General features: G+C 42.7%; 1 protein-coding gene across 5 annotated transcripts in view; it reads left to right on the top strand.

The window, feature by feature from the left end:
- Positions 1-18,840, top strand: part of Cacnb2 (calcium voltage-gated channel auxiliary subunit beta 2) — a 338,776-nt gene that overhangs the window by 135,476 nt on the left and 184,460 nt on the right. Inside the window, exon 1 of one of the 5 annotated variants that reach the window (XM_050144748.1) lies at positions 8,584-9,282. The exons of the other annotated variants lie outside the window; for them this stretch is intronic. Coding sequence (XP_050000705.1) covers positions 9,199-9,282 — 84 coding nt within the window. The 5' untranslated portion in view covers positions 8,584-9,198. Of the gene's footprint in view, positions 1-8,583; positions 9,283-18,840 lie in introns of those variants that run through there. 5 annotated transcript variants of the gene reach the window in all.

Here is an 18,840-nt window from a genome sequence, read left to right as displayed (position 1 = left end):
TGTATAAACATAGGCCCTCGTATATATGAACACACGTATACCTTACACATTCATACATGCGTCATGACCTATTGGCAGAATTTTGGGCAACACAAATTTAGATTGCCCTAAGCAAATAAAGAGTTCTTCAAAATCATTGATACCAATTAACTTAAGATGAATAAAACACCTTTAATCCCAGCTCTCAGGAGGCAGAGGTAGGTGGATCTCTGTGAGTTCAAGGCCAGCCTGGTCTATAGAGCAAGTTCCAGAACAGCCAAGGCTACCCTGAGAAACCCTGTCTCAAAAAAAACAGGAAAAGAAAAGAGAAATATGAGTGAAACAATTTCTAATCTAATAGAACAAATGCTGACAGTTATTTCAAATCACCAGGGCCTAACTTACCTAACATGCGTGTTTCAGGAGTACCTTGAACCGAGTTCAGCCATGTTTCCATTGCAGTTCTCAGAAATTCTGACACAGACTTGGACATTACTAGATGACATTATTCAAAAGCATATGCTTATGTAGACTGGCTTTGAAGGATCCACAAATCTACCTCAGATTGTTAATGCTGCCTATGTACGAACACCATAGTCTCATGTTGTCACGTACATCATGAAGATGCTATATGCCTCTGGGATTCCTAACATTTGGGAGGACTGTATAGGCCTTTTACTCTATCGATAAGAAAAAGGAGGCAGAGAGAGTAGCCCATGGTGATGTGATAAAGATATACCTGAGGTAGGATTTGAATTTCATGAGTTTGGCTCTGAAGTCTTCTATTAGATTTGTATACATAAGATCTGTCCTGAGCACCAGGGCCCCTTGGTGCACATTAGACAAAGGTCCTCTCTTATTTGAGTGGACAGACTGGGAAAATACATCCCACTAGGAGGGTGCAGCCTCTGCCTTTTATCTAAAAATGATCCCTTGGCTGGAGCCTTTGAGCAGCGCGAAGAGTGCACAGGGCTGCATGGGAGGCCCTGGTCTCATTGGCCTCTGCTGTTTAACGACTGCATTTGCAAACTGCAAGTAGTGTCCCCTCCCTCCCTCGCCTGCCTGCATTCGTCTTCACTCTGTCTTTGCATTTCCTGCATCTCCCTTACAGAAGGGAAGCTGAGCCTCACGTGGTTCTGGGAGCTGAGGCACTGTCTTTCATACATGGTTTCATTTAGCATTCACAAAAGGCCCTCATGGGAGGAGTCTGAGGCCTGTAGAATCAGAGAAATTGCATTCTAGTCCCTATGCTTTCTAAGTATAGGAGTTGGGATCTAATCCTGGTCTGACTGACTCCAAATCTGTTCTCCTTCTCTGTTGACTCCATCTCTATTTAAATATAGCTGGTTATGGTAGTAAAGACATTTTGTTCATACGAGACAATTAGAGTTTAGGATAAGCATTGTTTGGATGAAGAAACTGTCCCAGATAGCACTGCCTGTCTTATTAACGGGTAATGACTTGTGAAGCTTAGTACTGACTGTCAACTTGACGGGACCTATCAACACGGGAGAGACAAGCCTCTGAGCCTGCCTGGGAGAGGTTACCTGGATTAGTATAAATGAGTTGAGAAGACTCTTTAACTGTGGGTAGCCATTCCATCAGCTGGGATCGGGAACTGAATAGTAAGGAGGAAGTAGATAGAGAACCTGCATTCATGGCTCTTTGCTTCTTGACTGAAGTTGCAATGAAGGACTGCACCCTCAAAGTGTGAGCCAAAGTAAACCCTTCCTGGTTTCCATTCTTCCTTCCTTCCTTCTTTCCTTCCCTCATTGCTTCCTTCTTATGTTGCTTGTTGTTGGGTATTTGATCATAGCAACAAGAAAGTAATGACGACAGAGCTCAAATAAGTGACGCCATCCAGGGGAAGAAGGGTTTCCTTGGCTAAAGGAGCAACTGCAGGGCCAAGTAGTCTCCAAAGTGCTACATGAGGAACAGAGCTGAGAGCTAAGCTTCTAACCTTCAAGAGTGTTGCAGTCTCACAAAGGAGCTAGCCATGGCATTAATGTGAAAAGTGCGGCGAGTCATTCTGAAGGTCAGCTTCAGTAGACACTTACCAAACGGACAACAGCAAGAATGTTCTCAGATTGGGAAAGTCCACTCCATGCTCCTCATGGACATTGGTCCCTGAAAGCAGAGCCTGAAACAAGAATTCAATGCAGGCAGTATGTTGGGCCAGGCTAGTTCCTGATAGACAAAAGGAAGGAAATCCAATATAAGGAAAATTAGCAAGGGTATGGATAAAGTAAACTAAATTCAACTGGTGCCCCCCCCAAAAAAAAACCACCAAAACCTTCCCAAATTGTTCACTTTGGGAATGGCAGGTGGAGACTTTCTCACCAGATCTTGTCCCCTGCTCATTGAGAATTGTGATAGGCACAGTCCCTCCTCCACATTCCTGGGCTTGGTAGAAGTTTGTAGGTCATGAAGGCCTGGAGTGAAGAGTGAGGGCCACATGGCTTAGGCTTGAAGGAGGACAGAGTGTCCTGAGATGCAGCTCTTGCCAGAATATGATGCTGAGTCAGAGGGACAGGAGCTCTAGCTCTGTCGCAGGCCTCTCTGCCTCTGGCAGCCCTGGACAACTGTTCTTACAGCTGCAAACAGAGAAGCCATCCAGACAGGCACTGAAGTCAGACACTAGAGGACCAAAGTTGAGTTTGAACATTGGTCACTTAAACCCTCAGAGTTGCCACTCCTAAATGGACATAGTAATAGTACCTGCCTCTTAGGCTGTTACCTAGCATATAGTAGGTGTTCAACCTGTTAGGAAACAGACCCCAGAAAAGGTTATACTGACTGAACAAGAAAGGGTGTTTGTAAGTGAATTTTTATTTTAGTTTATTTATTTATTTATCTATCTATTACCTGCCTCTGATGGAGCCCAAGGTGAACTTGGACTCACTATGTAACCACGGTTGGCTGGAATTCCTGATTCTCCTTCTTCCACCTCCCAAATGCCCAGATTAGAAGTCCACATCATTGTCAGATCAAGATCAAAAGGCTGATGCCCGATGAGCGAAGCCTTTTCTCCTGAAGCCTCTCACCATTCCCTAAGGCATTATGCATAAGGCATCATTCTTTTGACTGTGTTGGAACATACCATGCCTGGCTTCTCTTTATTTTTATTAATTTACATTTTTAAGAGTTTGATTAATCTAGGTTAGCTGATTCCTTGTTTATTTCTTCTTATCCTCTTCTTGATTTTCCTTTGTGGTGCAATTAAAATTGTACCATTTTAAACACTCTACTGAACGGTTAAGGTTAGTTAAGCTCTACTGAAATGTCCTTGATCGATGGGACAATCTGCTAGGTGGTCAGAATAAAATTCAGTTCTTCTATTGAAAACAATGTATTATACCAGTAACCCCATAATCGCTGCAGGGATTGGGGGTAAAGACAGATACACAGAACTTAAGCTTGCTTGCCAGACAGCCTCACTCTGATCTGCGAGCTTCTGGTTCAGTCAGGCCTTGTCTTAGGCCAAGACAGGGGAAGTGACAGAAGACACCTGGCATCATGCTCTGGCCTCTGTGTGCACACGTCTGCATCATCACATATGTACACCACAACCTACATACATACCCACAGGAAGGAAGGAAAAGCCACATACTACACACAAAACCATATGAAGGAAGGAGCAGGGAGGAAGGAAGGAAGGAAGGAAGGAAGGAAGGAAGGAAGGAAGGAAGGAAGGAAGGAAGGAAGGAAGGCACATGTACATTAAAAAGCAAATGCTGAATCACACTAATATGAAGTCTAAACTTCCATACTCTGCCCGCAAACCGAGCCCAGAAGGGCTGTTGTCATGTTCTCTGCAGTAAAGCTCACAAATATAAATTTGAGTTTTGTTTCTCCAGTCCACTTCTAAAAAAAAGCCAGTATAGCTTTTCACATATTATTTTTAAGATGATGAAAATTGTTGGGCTTTTTTTTTTTTGAGCAACTGCTACGGATAAGGCCATTTGCTTATTTATAGAAACAGAAAGGGTACAGAAAGAGAAAATACACGTATGATGCATTCATCATCTTGAAAAAAGTCACTTTTAGCCAGGCATGATGAAACATGCCTTTAATCCTAGGCCTCAAGACACTGAAATAATGGGGGACACTAGGTTGAGATCAGCCTGGACTAAAGCTCAAGGGACACCTTTGATACACAGAGGAGTCCTGCCCACACCTCTCTGCCCCATAAAAATAAGGGGGAAAAGTCACTTCTGTTGGATGACTTGAACGAGAACGGCTGAAATTTCAGAGCTAATGGGGAGCTGAGTTCTTGCTCTCATTTTTTTTTTCCCACTGACCGTCCAAAGACACTGGGGGGAAGGGAACTCACCTGGGCTCCTTGAGAAAAAACCTGCGATGACTGTGTCACCAATCACAGTGCTCCATTCCGCCTGTCAGAGATGTGGGTGGGACTGGCGTGGCTGGGAGCTGCATGGTCTCTTTGAATGCCCTTCCTGCCTGCCCTAAACCATACAGCCAAGAGTCATATGTCAGTGTGGCCTCTGACGCTGAACTGGCCCTCTGACTCACTTTATAAAGCATGACTTGATGCTCTATGACTCTCAAGGTTGGTAAAGAACTCTGAGGCTCCCCCGCCCCCGCCAGGTTTCTAAGGTAATGCTTAGTCTGAGGACACAGCCTCTAGGTTTCTAAGTGGCATGTAACCGCAAGCTCGTATCACAGAGAGAATTCTCACATTTTCCAGAAGCTACCAGGTCCAGTTGATCTTCCAAGTGACTGGCAGCATCTACTGCCAGCCAGGAGCATGAGCCTGTGTGGGTGTTCACCCAGTATGTCCACCCAAGGCTTTACTAAGGCTCTAAACTCAGCCCTGGTAGCTCTCTGGCCACTAATAATATATCAGGGTTCCCAAATGCAAACTGTCCCTTGGAGCTCAAAGAGCCCACAGAGGCATAATTACTTTGTGAAGTGATTGTGTTTGAAATTCATTTACAAAGCAAACTGGCACAGAACTCGATAACTGACATCAAATTCAATTCAGCTCTCTCACAGATATCAGCAAAGGTTCAATACTGTACAGCTATCATGTTGTAGCATGATACCTCCAATATGTAATTTTTAATTATCTTACCCTTTACTAGCTATAAAAAGACTCTTTTCCTCTTTCATGTAGTTCTGTGGAGTACTACTGGTGCTTCTAGTTTTTTTCAGTCAAATATTGTAAGGGAAATTCTTGTATTTATTTTGTCGGGGACTCTCTGTGACATTAGTGGAGCCTAGAAAAGCCTCCTTTGGAGCATTTTTACATTCACGATGTGAACTTCTGTAGGATAATAAGTGAAACTAATATATGAGAATATACTTTTCAAACCACCATAAAAGGGAAGCCTGTGGCATAGTCATATATGGACATCTTGTTATTGCAATACATGATAAGACTAATGAATCTAATCACTACCACACTGAAGTACTAGCAATGATGGCCCTTTTCTAATATACCCTCACAAATATTTTTAAATTTATAGTAAAGTTAATAGTTTTATGGAGCATACTCATGTGCTCAGCTCCCCTATCCTCCCATGAAGAGGTTCTTGATGTATCTGGTTCAAACCTCATTGAGCAATTTTTGTGTTTTTCTACATCTCAACTAAAAGCCTAGACAGTGTGTGCATCATTAACTAGAGATATCTGTGATTTCATTATTTCTGAGGAAAATCTGTAGTTAAAATACCTCCAGTTGTTCAATTTTTTGTCATAGGTGGTATCAGTGTGCTAAGGCATGCTGCTAATATTTATAATTGAAAATAGTAATGAATTTCAGTAAGAGGTTTACTGAGAATAAAAACATGAATTTTTTTTTCTCTTTGAGCTCATAAACTTAATCTGTATTCTCCTTGGAATCTGAGAGCCCCACTTTGTGGAGACCCAATATATGAGCTGTGTAGAAAATCTATGGGTACCCTAAAATGTAAGCCAAGTGTATACTATAGGTACACTTAAATAGTTACATTTTTTAAAAGGGTGACAGTTTTACCTATTAGATTTTGATGTGAAATTAATGGGAAAAAAAAGAAAGCAAGACCAAAAACTTTGAATATTTCCAGGTTATAGAGAGGAAAAGAGTTGGCATTGCGTGGGTGTGCTGGGGTGAAACTATTAACCATGGAAAAGCTTAGGGCAGCAGAGTGGACTGTGCTATAGTCTTGGAGACCAGAGCCTGCTAATGGAGGGTGCTGCTCTTCCTAGAGGTTCCACAGTAGAACTCACACCACTTTCCTACCCAGGCCTTGGGGGTGGGAGCGATCCCATGCTTTCTTGGGGCCTTCCATGTAGCCCTGCGGTAGTCAAGTGCTTGTCTTTACCCTGGGCTACCCACAGCATCCATCTGCCACTTCTTTGCCCAGTGCCCTGTTTTATAAGGAGACAGTCATAGAGGACCAAATCAGGCCAAGGATACAAGATTTAAAGGAACAGCCGAAATCAAGTGTGTCTGGAGTCCCATAGTCTGGTCTTCTATAGAAGACAACTTCTAGAATATAAAGCTTGTATTGATATCTCCTCATGGCTTTTTTTTTGAGATTTTTAAATATAAAAAACAATCCAAATCTAAATAAGTAATGCCTAATATTCATATTTTAATGAAAACATCAGACTCCAAGTTGTTTTATGCATTTTCAGTAGTATTACAGTACAAAATTGTTTGACCAACAATTATATTTAAAGAGTTGTTGAAATTGCATAACATCACTGTATCCAATTAGTCAACAATGGTCATTGAGCAACCTGAAGTGGCTGTATTCCCCAAGGAGAAAGTGTAGTCATCATGAGCCATGTCCTCAGGAATTTACAAAACCAGGCGATGAAATCCACATACACAAACACACCCACCACCACCCACTCACATACACACATCACATATACACATGTACACATGCACTCACCCCACACACATTCACCACACACACTCATTACAACCCTCACACACCCAACCCTACATGCCACCTAAACCACACACACATACACGCTACAAAACAGCTCATGTGGATTCAATTCAATCCTTAATTTAAACAATATTTTCTATCTACTGCAATGTCTGTTTTATTTTCTAATTTTGAGATGATAAAAAAATCCTATCAATATCTCTAAGTTAAACTGTAACATAATGGTTTTCCTCTTTTGAAATAAAAGCTGATTAATACTTTCTATACCAAAAAGTGCAAAGTCATTTGAAAATCAGTCTCATGAGGTTGTCAGAGTATTGAGTATTATATGAAATACTCAGCACAGAGACCATTTTCAATGCATGTGAGCGGGTACTCTTTCTATAGGCAGTGAATGAATACCACCGGAGTCATCAGGGATGTGAGCCCTTGGCAGGCAGTGTTCACACGTATGCAGGGAACTCTGGGGCCCTCTTTATTTTATGCTTAATAAAAATTTATCCTGTAAGATTCTTATAAGGAGCCCTAAAACATAATATTGAAAATAAAAAACAATTTCTATGAATTCTTAGAAATACTATAACAGCATTGTTCTTATAAATGTGTGTGTGTGTGTGTGTGTGTGTGTGTGTGTAGCAGGAGATTTTTTAGAATACACTGAGAGACATGAGAGACTCAAATCCATGTCATTTGATTTCAAACAGGAGTCTAGAAAACATTGTATTGGTCCACTAAGTTTATTGAGAGGTAGTTAAATCTTAATTTCCTACTCTTAAAAGAGGTGATGTCAATATCAATCACTTGGGTCTGAATTTATGTAAATTAATTTGTACAGTGACTGGTATGTAACAGATGCTCAAAAAACGGGAGCCCTGCCATTTGTAGCTGTGTGTGGCAGTAGTCCCAGCATTTGGGAGGCTGAAATAAGACCAGAAATTTACCCACAGCCTTGACTATGTATTGAGTTCCAAGCAAGCATAGGCTACCTAGGCTACATGAGACCCCCATCTCAAAAAATGTAGAAACCTAAAGGAAGGAAGGGCATGGAAAGGAAGAAGGAACGAAAAAGGGGGAAAGAAAGAGCAGATGAAAGAAAACTGGCTCCACATTTGCAGCCCCTGTCATTTCCCATGACCTCAGTTTGTACGCCAAAGAAGCCATCTGATAAAAAAAAAAAAAAATTTAATAACATCAAAACCCACCGTGCATTTGTTCTGTAGGGATTTTACTTTTAACTCAAGAGGCCATTAGACTTTGAAAGGAGAAGAATGTGACAAATGAAAGTCTTTCCCCCTTTGTGGCTTCATCATTTGCCCGATTTCCTTGTCTCTACCTATTCCCTTCTGTCAAGCTGCAGTGTGGTGCTGAGATGGAGGGAAGGCTTGGTGGCTGTGTGGCCTTGCACCAAGAGCAGGCCCACGCTGCCGGGATAATCCGATTTCGTCAACTCACACTAATCACTACTGATAGTAGCAAAATTTAGCCTGGATCTGCTTAGTTAATCTGGACTGACGAGGGCAGAGGGAGGGGACACAAGGACACAGGAATAGAGGGACAAAGGCAACCCTCACCTCTCGCCTGACTCCTGCAGCTAGATCTTCTAATTTGATCTCCTTGGGGATTTTCTTTCTTACCTCGTAAACAAATACACACCTGGTTGTCAGGATACCAGCCTTTTCCAGAGCGACTCCCTCAACAACAGGTACCCTGCTGGGTCTGGGAGAAGCGAGGACAGCAATGCCTACCTCCTGAGGCTGCACAGAAGGCTCTTCCAGGTGCGTCGTACCTGAGACTGTGTATTATTTATTGAAACCGAGCCCTCCTTTCTCTTTAACCTCCAGGCAGCCCTTGAGTCTGGTGCTCCCAACATGGAGCCTCGGGCGGCTGAGCTGCAAGGACGGGTAGATGTTCCTAGCTTTCGTTCTCTTTCCGGTCAGTAACTGCAAACCAGTGCCACTCAACTTTTTCAGCAAATTTTGGAGAGTACCCGGAAATGAGAGTCAAGCATCTGGCAGAAGAACAGCTCTCTGATTCAGGGCTGCTCCACGAGGATTCAGGTTTTCTCTAAGGGACTTCTCCACTCTGGTGCATATAAGGATGAAATTCAGACGGCAGCTGTGGCCCCTTTGGACTGCGTGGCCAGACTGGTGACCTGGCTGTGATGTGCGCCTTCACATGCTTTTGTCCCTGGCAGCAAAATGGGGTCTCCGAAAGTGACCTTTCTTGTTACTTATGACATCTGTGTCTGGCAAACCAGGGGACTCTTTGCATTTGGGTAACAAAGACATTCGGAATATATGCCCCTTGATGTTCCATGTTGGTGAAACTGCTGTTGGTCACCTCCAGTGTCCTGCATGTTGCCATGCTAAAAACACCTAAGGGTAAAAATGTCTCCTGGGTAAGTAGATGATGCTTTGCTATCTCTTAACGTATTTTAAGCCCCAGCACAGAATGTGAGCGCACAATGGCATTTAGTGGCTCTGTGGCCATAGGAGTGTTTGGAAGGACTCGGGAGCCTTTGCTTTAGAAAACAGTATAAATATGGGCTAGTGAGCTTCTGCCAAGTATCGCGGCATGCTTGCTAAAATATGAACCGGAAGACACAAGAGCTCTGGGCTGTTTTGGCATTTTCAAGTTGCTTTATCTTAGTATACACAGGCAGAATTTAAAATGCATTCATAGAAAGTTAAGCCTATGATTTTGAAATGTTTTCAGCTCTGAGGCCTGATAGCACAGCTTTTGAGTGGAGCAAGGGGTAAGCAGATGTTAGGGGTGGGCTGCAGGTTTCATTCTCGGAGATTATTGTCAATACGTTCTGTTCCTTTGTTTTGTTTTGTTTTGTTTTTTTTCTTAGAAACATGGTAACAAACAATATTGCTTAATTTTGCATGCGTAAGAAATTCTCATCGGTGAAGGAACAAGTATGTCTAGAGAACACTGAATATTTCAGGAATTGCTGGCACGCAAATCCTAATCAAATCTGACTGTGGAATATTGTCGTAAGGTGGTTTCTTACCAGCGACAGAAAGTAAGTCAGACTGAGCTCAGAGTAATGAGTCCCATCTGTAAACTTGAAAAAAAAAAAAAAAACATGGTTTGACTTCCAGCTTCCAGGGTTAGTGAGCTCAGTACATGGAAATTAACTAGCGATACATGTTCTCCTAGTCTCTAGATAAAGTTGTGTGTCCAATGCCAGCCAGGCAACTTGTCACCACACAAGTGTGGCCACACTCAGTCGGGAGTTGGTATGAAGTTGACTACGGTTTTCTTAAGGTAACTCCGGAAACATACACAATTTCATTCAAAGCACAATCTTACCGTGTCGCCTGAGATTTACCAGCTATTCTTCATTTATGTGAAATAGCAAAACAATTGTCTGAAAGTGGTAGTTGTGTTATGGAAAATGTTTAGATCGTTTCCACTTTTCTTTGATTTTGAGACAGAGCCTCACTATGTCAACCAGGTTGGCCTCACTCATAACAGTCCTCTTTCCTCAGCTACCCCAGTGCTGGAGGGACATAGAAACATGCCTGGCCACGTTATTCTTTATAATACTAACCTAAAAGAGACATATCTTAATTTAAAACAGGATTCTCATGATTATTTCAGACAAACTGACAAAACACTTGATATTATTCATGCAAGAAACCTACTTTTGATAGTTCTGCTGTTTCAATTCTTCCTTCTTATAACGAAGGGCCGAGGTTCAAAGTTCTTCCAGCCAACTAATAGATTTGTTTGCATTCCTGCATGGATGACCTCAAGTTTAATTCTCATGGTCACATGAGCTTCAGCACCTTCCTTTGTGCATAGACACTCAATAAGAAAGGGGTGGTTTTCAAAAGAGATCTCCCCTTCATCTGATTAATCTTCCTAAAAGATTAATTCTCCCAGAGCAGCGGCTCCAGGATGGAGAGTTTCCCCCTGAGGACAGAACTTGAAACATTTTACAGGCCTTGACTATCCTTGGTTTGGCTTTACTTCAGCTCACGTATGCTACTATCTTTTGAAAAGTTCAAATTGTTCACTAATGATTTAAAGCCACTTATCCCGAGTAGTATAAAATACTCCCAGCGGTGGAGATAAACACGCCACTCTCCCTCCTTTCCTACAAACAGCAAATTTGAAATTATGTGTTACATGGGGGCAGGAGAGATGGCTTAGCTGGTAAACCACTTGGTACACAAACATGAAGACTTGAGTTTGAATTCACCACCACCCACATGAAATGTAGGGCCCAGTGCCACTTGCCTTACTTCTGCACTGGGGAGGTGAAGACAGGAAGACCCCTGGGGCTTGCTTGCCAGCCCCCTAGCTCTGTGTTAATCACTCAGCTCTCTGTTCAGTGAAAGAGCTCTCTCCCAAAGATGAAGAGTGACTGAGGAAGATGCCCAGTGTCAACATGTGACCACTGCATATGCACACATACGTGTTCATGCACCTGTATCAACAAGGGCGCCTCAGATGAATACACACACACACACTAATATATTTATTTCTTAAAAGTAAAACTTAGGAGTTTAATTACTGTTGCTTTACAGGGAAGACAGAAATAGGTTGGCTTTTGTGTGCTGATTGTATAATGATTCTGTAATTCTTATTACTATTATAAATTGCCTTATTTTGAATATTTAGGTACAGAGATGCTCCTAAATGTTGACTGCTTGAGATGATTATTTTTCATTAGTTATGGTTGTTCAAAGTTTGAATGCTTTTCCAAGTTGTTCAACTGTGTGGACTGGAAGGTATCCAAGCGCTTCTGATTTGTCATTGGTCCGTTCCCACTAGACAGATTTCAGCTGTACCGGAAGCAAGTACAATGACAGCTCTCGTGCCCCTAGCCATGAGCTGCATGACACAGTGGTGAGGACAGGGCGGGCTCTCTTTGTCTCTGCAGGGCACTGTGGTCCTGAGGTAAGCAGGAGAAATCTTGGTACACCAGTACCTGGAGAGATACCACCTTCCCTTTCCTTGTGCATTCCCATGTCAGAAACGGGTCACACTCTCCCTGACACTCGCCTCGTCTGCCAAGTGATAAAGAAACAGAGGTTATGATTTGTTCTCCTCGATGAGGGAGGGATTGTTGGATCAGGCTGGCATGAGAATTCAACAGCTATTCCCCACAGTGTATGTTGAATGCCTTCCACGTGAAACTGTAGGGCTAGAGAAAATAGCAGTGAGCAGATACTTGAAAATACAAGATCTCATGAAGCTTCCATTGCAGTGAGGGGAGACTCAAAGAGAAAAATCCATGAGTAGTGTGTGAGATGCCCTAAATAGATGCAACAATGAAGGGTTGGGGAATTCTGGGAACTGAGGAGGAGCTGAGATCTGGATCAAATTTACCTGAACAGAGACATGAAGAAAGCAAAAGAACAGAAGAAATGCTATGTGCAAAGGTCCTGAGGTGGGAACAAGCTTGGGTTCTGTGAGGAATGGCAATGAGTGTGGATGTGTTGAAGAGGTGGTCTTGTGTGCACACTCTTCTCATCTCCAGGAAGTAGGCTCCACGATCCTTATCGTTGGCTACTGGGTAATAAGTGATATATTCACTTATCACCTGCAGACCCTCTCACATTTTTAATTATCTCTAAATAATGCTTGTCATACACAATGCGATGAAAGGATTTTGTAAATATTTTCTACTACATTTTATTATAGGAATAAAGGCAAGAAAAGGTCTGTAGGTGTTCAGTACAGGTAGGATTTTGTTATTTTTGATCTGTGGTTGAATCCACAGATGTAGAAAGAGGAGATAAGACAGACCAATTGTACTTACAGATCGGCTGGTTTTCCCCCTTTGAATTCAAAGACGGGTGTGGATGTCTCTGTTCAATCTCCACAGAATCCTTTGTTGTGAAGACATCATAGTTGAGTAGATAAGAACATTTGACAAATAATGTTACAGAAGACAAGAAGGAAACAGGGGAATTCAGGGGAGAGTAGAATGGGGGTCCCTTCTAGAGCCTGGTTGTCATGTTATATCATGAGCTTCAGCTGGTGATGACTCTCAAGGGATAAGAAACTGATTATTTTTAGCATTATGTAAACAGCTTCTCACATCAGAATAGTGGTATTTTGTATGTAATAGAAATTAGAAGAAAAGTCAATGTAATATTAAAGGTCATATTGGGCAATAAGATGGTGGGGGTAAATGTCCATGCTTGCAAAGACAATCTTTCCAATAACTGCCTAGGATCTAGTTAAGTACACCAACAGTCATCATAAGTCCTCTGTTTCTTGACCTATGGTCTTACTGACACTTGCTGGGGGCAGCTGTATAGAACAGTTGAAAACGTGGCTTTGACTTCATACCAGACTGACCTACTTTGTGGAAAAGTCACTTAGATTTGGAAATGCAAAATTAATGGAACTCCCCAGGTTCCTGACTCTGCCAACTCTCTGCTGCTCTTGGACTTCTCAAGAGCTGACCTCAGACGTTCTGAACTTCCCGATATTCCAAATAGATAGATTTACGTGTAAGTTTATAAGTATACTGTGTGTCCTCTGCTAGTGTTTTCTTTTTACTATAAACCACAAGAAATTAATATAGTTTATTTAAGAAAATGAAAGGGAATTGTCAAGAACACAATCATGTTTGTCATAGCAAAGAGACTTAGTAGGGACTCAGAACCTTGGAACTGGTTTTCTGTTTTTCACAGAGGTACTAATACAGACTACCATCAACACCTACCCGCTACTGTAAGACACGTGCTACTCAAACTAGCTCAAAGCCTAATGTGCTTATGAAGCCTACTGCCCAGAGCCTGGAACACTGGCGCCTTCCTTAAGCAGAAACTGTCCTCAGGGACCAGAATCCCCCACCGTCCTTGATCATTTGAATTCATGCACACATTTCAGCATGAAAAACTTGCAAACTGTGAAGGTTCGCTATCTTCTGAGTTTTTCTTCATATTCTAACTCCTGTGATCTCGAGGTCCATCGTGGTCAATTTCAAACATGAACGACCTGAGGTCATGAGTTACTTGGACAGTGTTTGCCTTTGATTTTGATTCATTTCATATGCATATTTCTTTTCTTTCTTTTCTCTTTCTTTTCCCTTCCTTCCTTCCTTCCTTCCTTCCTTCCTTCCTTCCTTCCTTCCTTCCTTCCTTCCTTCTTTCCTTTCAGACAGGGCTTCTCTGTAGCTTTGGAGCCTGTCCTGGAACTAGCTCTTGTAGACCAGACTGGCCTTGAACTCATAGAGACACACCTGCTTCTGCTGCTGGGATTAAAGACTGCACCACCACCACCCGGCTCATTTGCATATTTCACAGCATGTACACTCTCCTGGTTTTCAGACAGTAACAGTTACAGAAACTCTGCAAGGGCAAATTTTTACCTCATGTGCCATGAGCATGAGACATTGTCACAAAAAATAGTACCCTATTATTGAGCTGGAGATAGTTAAGAGCGCTGGTTTTTCTTTCAGAAGACCCCAGTTCAATCCCAGCACCCATGAGTAGCTTACAATCATCTGTAAGTCCAGTTCCAGAGATATCCAACCTATTCTTGCTTCTGTGGGCACTAGATTTGCACATGGTACCCAGACATAAATGCAGGCAAAACACCCCATCACATAGAATTACATATGTTTCCTGGTTATTGTCCTCCCTTCCTCTCTTATTAATATGCCAGATGAGATGCTTGTAATCCCAACTCTTGGGAAATCAGCGCATGAAGATCCTAAATTCAAGGCTGGCCAGGGCTATATCATTAAACATTCCCAAACCTCATTTACCATGGACGAACTCACAGTGAATCTGGGGACAAAGTGGGGACAGACAGACACTAACTTTATTCCAAACACTCACAGATGGAGACATTTTTTTCTTTCTCCAATGAAGGTTCATTTTGGTCCATGTAAACTGCTTCTAGTATTGGAAACATGAGGGGTTAAGTACCAGATTGGCACTGGTGAACATGGATATGTAGCATTTTATAGAGCCAGCAAGAAAGCATTAAGGCTGTATTTGTTTACAGCCTGCCACTATTAATTGTTGTTATTTAATATTTAAATTTATTTTTATATTTATTTATTTATTATGTATACAATATTCTGTCTGTGTGTATGTCTGCAGGCCAGAAGAGGGCACCAGACCTCATTACAGATGGTTGTGAGTCACCATGTGGTTGCTGGGAATTGAACTCAGGACCTTTGGAAGAGCAGGCAATGCTCTTAACCTCTGAGCTATCTCTCCAGCCCCACTCACAGTTTCTTAGACATCTTAAGGGAAACAAGTCTCAAAAGCAACTTCTTTCTCAGTCCGGGTGACATCCTTCTACCCTACACTCAAGTTCCGTGCATTGCTGACAGAGACCGCAACAGGAAAATGTCTGCTGCTGAGACTGACTCTAGGTCTAATCCTAATTTTACCTCCAGCTACGTAATCTTGGATAAACTCCTAACCATTTGAATATTAGTGTCTTCGTCTGTCAATGAGGGAAATAAACGTGTCATGGGCAAGTATTTCTGTAAGTACGTGCGTACCTTCCTTACACTGCCACCAGCATGTGTGTGTGTGTGTGTGTGTGTGTGTGTGTGTGTGTGTGACCTCCTGCTTCCCTCTGCTTCCTTGTCCAGCTCTACCACTGTGACCCTCCCTTGGGGTTTTATTGCCTCTAATGGAACAGGCTGTGCACCAACCTCTGTGTTTACTGCTCCTTCCCACCCTCCCCCTTTCCCACCCATTCCAGATGCTGCTTCTCTCTAGTAAGCTTCATTAAGCCTAGATCCACATCGGTTTCTAGGTAGATTAAACCCCTCTCATATTTCCTCACTGTCCCTGGATATAATAAAATATTTACAACCCATCTGAACGGCCTGCCTAGCACAGAAAAGCGAAGCACCCAAGCCCAGAGGCCAGCCCCCCCCACCCACCCCCCCCACCCCTGGTTATCAACTCTCACTTCAGACCTCTGGATTTGAGGTTGTGGTTCTTTTCTTGTTATGATACCAGGCAAGAAGCAACTAAAGGGAGAAAGGGCTTGTCATTTGATGGCATTGTCAGTCATGGTGGGGAAAGCCTGCTGGCAGGAGTTTGAGGAAGCTGGCAACATGTCCACAGTGTGGAAAGTGACAACAGCAGGAAGTGAGGGAAGGCTGTGAAGCCTCAGAACTTAGTACTTGTTGCCTACTTCGGAAGCTTGACTTCATCTCCTCCTGTCAATGCCCCCAAACAGTTCCACCACCTGGGGACACAAGTGCTTTTAGGAGACATTTCACCATATTAAAATCTTAATAGAGCCTGGGTGTTTCAATTAGAAAAGCTTCCAACCTGTCAGAGTCTCTGGCCTCCAGGAGTGTGCAATGATATCCCTAGGGCTTGTGTCTGAGATTAAGGAGAGAAATGCAATGAGCAACCCTGACCTTCTATGAAGAAGCCTCACACTGGGATGCTCGTTCTCCCTGGGGCCAGTATCTCTGCCTAGCAGTTCATCTGTGCTGTCATTCATGTTTTAGGGCACAGGAATGGTAAGACCAGTTGTGACTTAGTCCCTGAGTTTGAGGGATATCATAATTTGCATGGTATTCATAAATCACAACTGGTTCAGCGTGATCTGGGACCCTGCTTAGTGTGGGGAGTTTGCGCCTATTTACCATGGGTTGGTGTAGGCAGACTGTGAGTGATGGCTTGGAGGCTAGCTGCCTCAGACATCTGGGACAGCAGAGAGGATGTGCCACATCCTGCTGTGGAGATGACATTTCTATGCCATGCACTGTGTGGAAGAAAAGCTGGTATGATGGTTGTTCTTTAGAAGTAAAAGACTGAGGTAGTAAGGATGAGGTGGTTCCTGCTATCTGAGGAAATAGTTCTCGGTGACCCCACTGAGCTCTCAGCTGGAGATAAGTTCAGGACTGCCACCTCCCAGTGGAGAAAATGGTAGAGAGATTCCATCATGGAAGATTGCTAAGTTAGTGATGAGTAAATTTTAAAAATTGCTCCAGGACTATATTAAAACCAGGGTAGTGTATAGGAATGCAGCCCAATGGTCTCCATGGAAGCTTGAGGGCCTGGGTTTTATATCTGAGAGTGGGCAGGTAGGGAAAGAAAATGCTGGGCCTGGGAAGACTGAATTTCCTCTGGAAAAACCTTGGTTACAAGGACTCTAAAGTTGGAAGGCAATCATGGCTAAGTCTGTGGAGGTCACTGGCGTTAGACTATGGGGCTTGCTATGGTAGCTGCAATCTCTTCAAGGATCTCTTTCTTTACATGCCTAATGGGGATCATTATAGCCAATTTGTTGATGACTGTGAAGATCAATCACAAGAATGCAAAGAGTATTAAAGATGAAACCCAGGATTTTTCCTGGCCCTGCTGCTAATGTGCCGCTTTGGTACCAATCTGGGTTCCTAAGACTGGCCATTAAAGAGGTTATCTGAGTTACCCTTATCATATGTATAGCTATAGCCATGGCTTAAATTCACATTTAAATTACTAGATATAACAACCCATGTTATGATGCACATCACAATACAAGGTGTTTTTCTTGACTTTGAAAGTTAGCATGAGCAATGCAAGAAAAAAACAAAAGGTACAATAACCTGGGGAGAATAAACGAATAGAACACCCAAAATCTCTGGAGGAAAGATAAAATTTTCCTAGCAATGAGTGCCAATCCATAGGAAAATGAGTCAATTAATTTAAAAGTACATGGTTTTAGCTTTGATTCTTCTAAATTAAAAAAAAAAGTGAGATGGAAACTCTTCAGCTCTCTCAACTTACAGAGGGAACGCCCACTCCTTTCAAACCCAGGGACTAATATATTCAGGACTGCAAACATACCAGGGCTTCTGCCACCACAGAAGTTGGATATTTTTATCTTAGCACAATTTGCTAGCTCTTAGCTTTTAAATTTATGATCATCGCCATTAATTTCCCATATCAAACCAAGAGAGTGTAATTAGCTGGATTTGTTCTCTGGAAACATGAAAGCATGCACCTGCCCCAAAAGCTGGATGAGAAGGTTCTTGGGTCCAGTGTGCCTGGTTAACCAAGCTCCACTGCGTAAATCTACTGTGCCTCCTCATCAAACACAGGAAGAAATTGGCTAGTTCACCTTTCCTGGCACCGGAGAAAGTCACCCAAGTTATATATGGTATTTCAGTTTGGAGGACTAGGTTCAAAAATGCTACCAACTTCACAGAGTAGAAGGCAAAAGGAATATAGCAATGGAATGCTCAGACTCAGTCACATCAGGCATCCCAGCCTGACACTCAGTGACTGAATGAAATCAGTGCAAGGACCATGAGTTATGGAACAGAGGTGTGATCTGGTGACACTGGCCACTGAGGTCCAGAATCTAACTGGTTTGATGAGATGTTTATCTTAGCAGGCGGGCTTTGTGCTAGCTGTCTGCATATCTGAGCAGCAGCGGCAGTAGCAGAAACACGACATATTTTTAAACATGAATGGCAAGCAGATGTGATATAGACATTTCTAACCTGACAGGTGCGGGACAACACTATGCAGGCTGAGTGAACAGAGACGGCCCTCTCTCACACTGATCTGTGTCCATAAACAAGCAACCTTTCAGCCCTAAAGCTCGATGTCTGCGGTCATTAGTCTCATATTTTAACTTGCACTGGATAAGGTCTAGTTCAAACTGTCTTTGACACTAATGTCCCCTCTTGAGATAAATAAAAGAGAGACTTTGTTCTTGCTTTTCTTTTCCCCTAAGGTCTTTTCAGGTGAGGAGACTAAAAGGCCAGACCTTGTAATGGAGAGAGGAAGGAAGGAAAAGAAACACATCTTGTTGCATGTCTCCGATGTCACAATTACATCCTAAGATCCAGCGGTGAAGTTTTCCCATTGGCGAGAGATTCTATAGGCACCTTCATTTTCTGCCACTTTAGCAAGGATTATATAGAACTGTACAAGAGGCCTGGGGAATGCTTATGTAAGCGAGCTATCCTTCGGGATACACATTCCATCTCTGCCCTTAATTAGCTGTA

This window comes from Alexandromys fortis, unplaced genomic scaffold (genome assembly GCF_014885135.2).
Source record: "Alexandromys fortis isolate MF-2015 unplaced genomic scaffold, M_Fortis_MF-2015_v1.1 scaffold_52, whole genome shotgun sequence".
NCBI lineage: Eukaryota > Metazoa > Chordata > Mammalia > Rodentia > Cricetidae > Alexandromys > Alexandromys fortis.
This window is presented reverse-complemented; position numbering and strand designations above follow the sequence as displayed.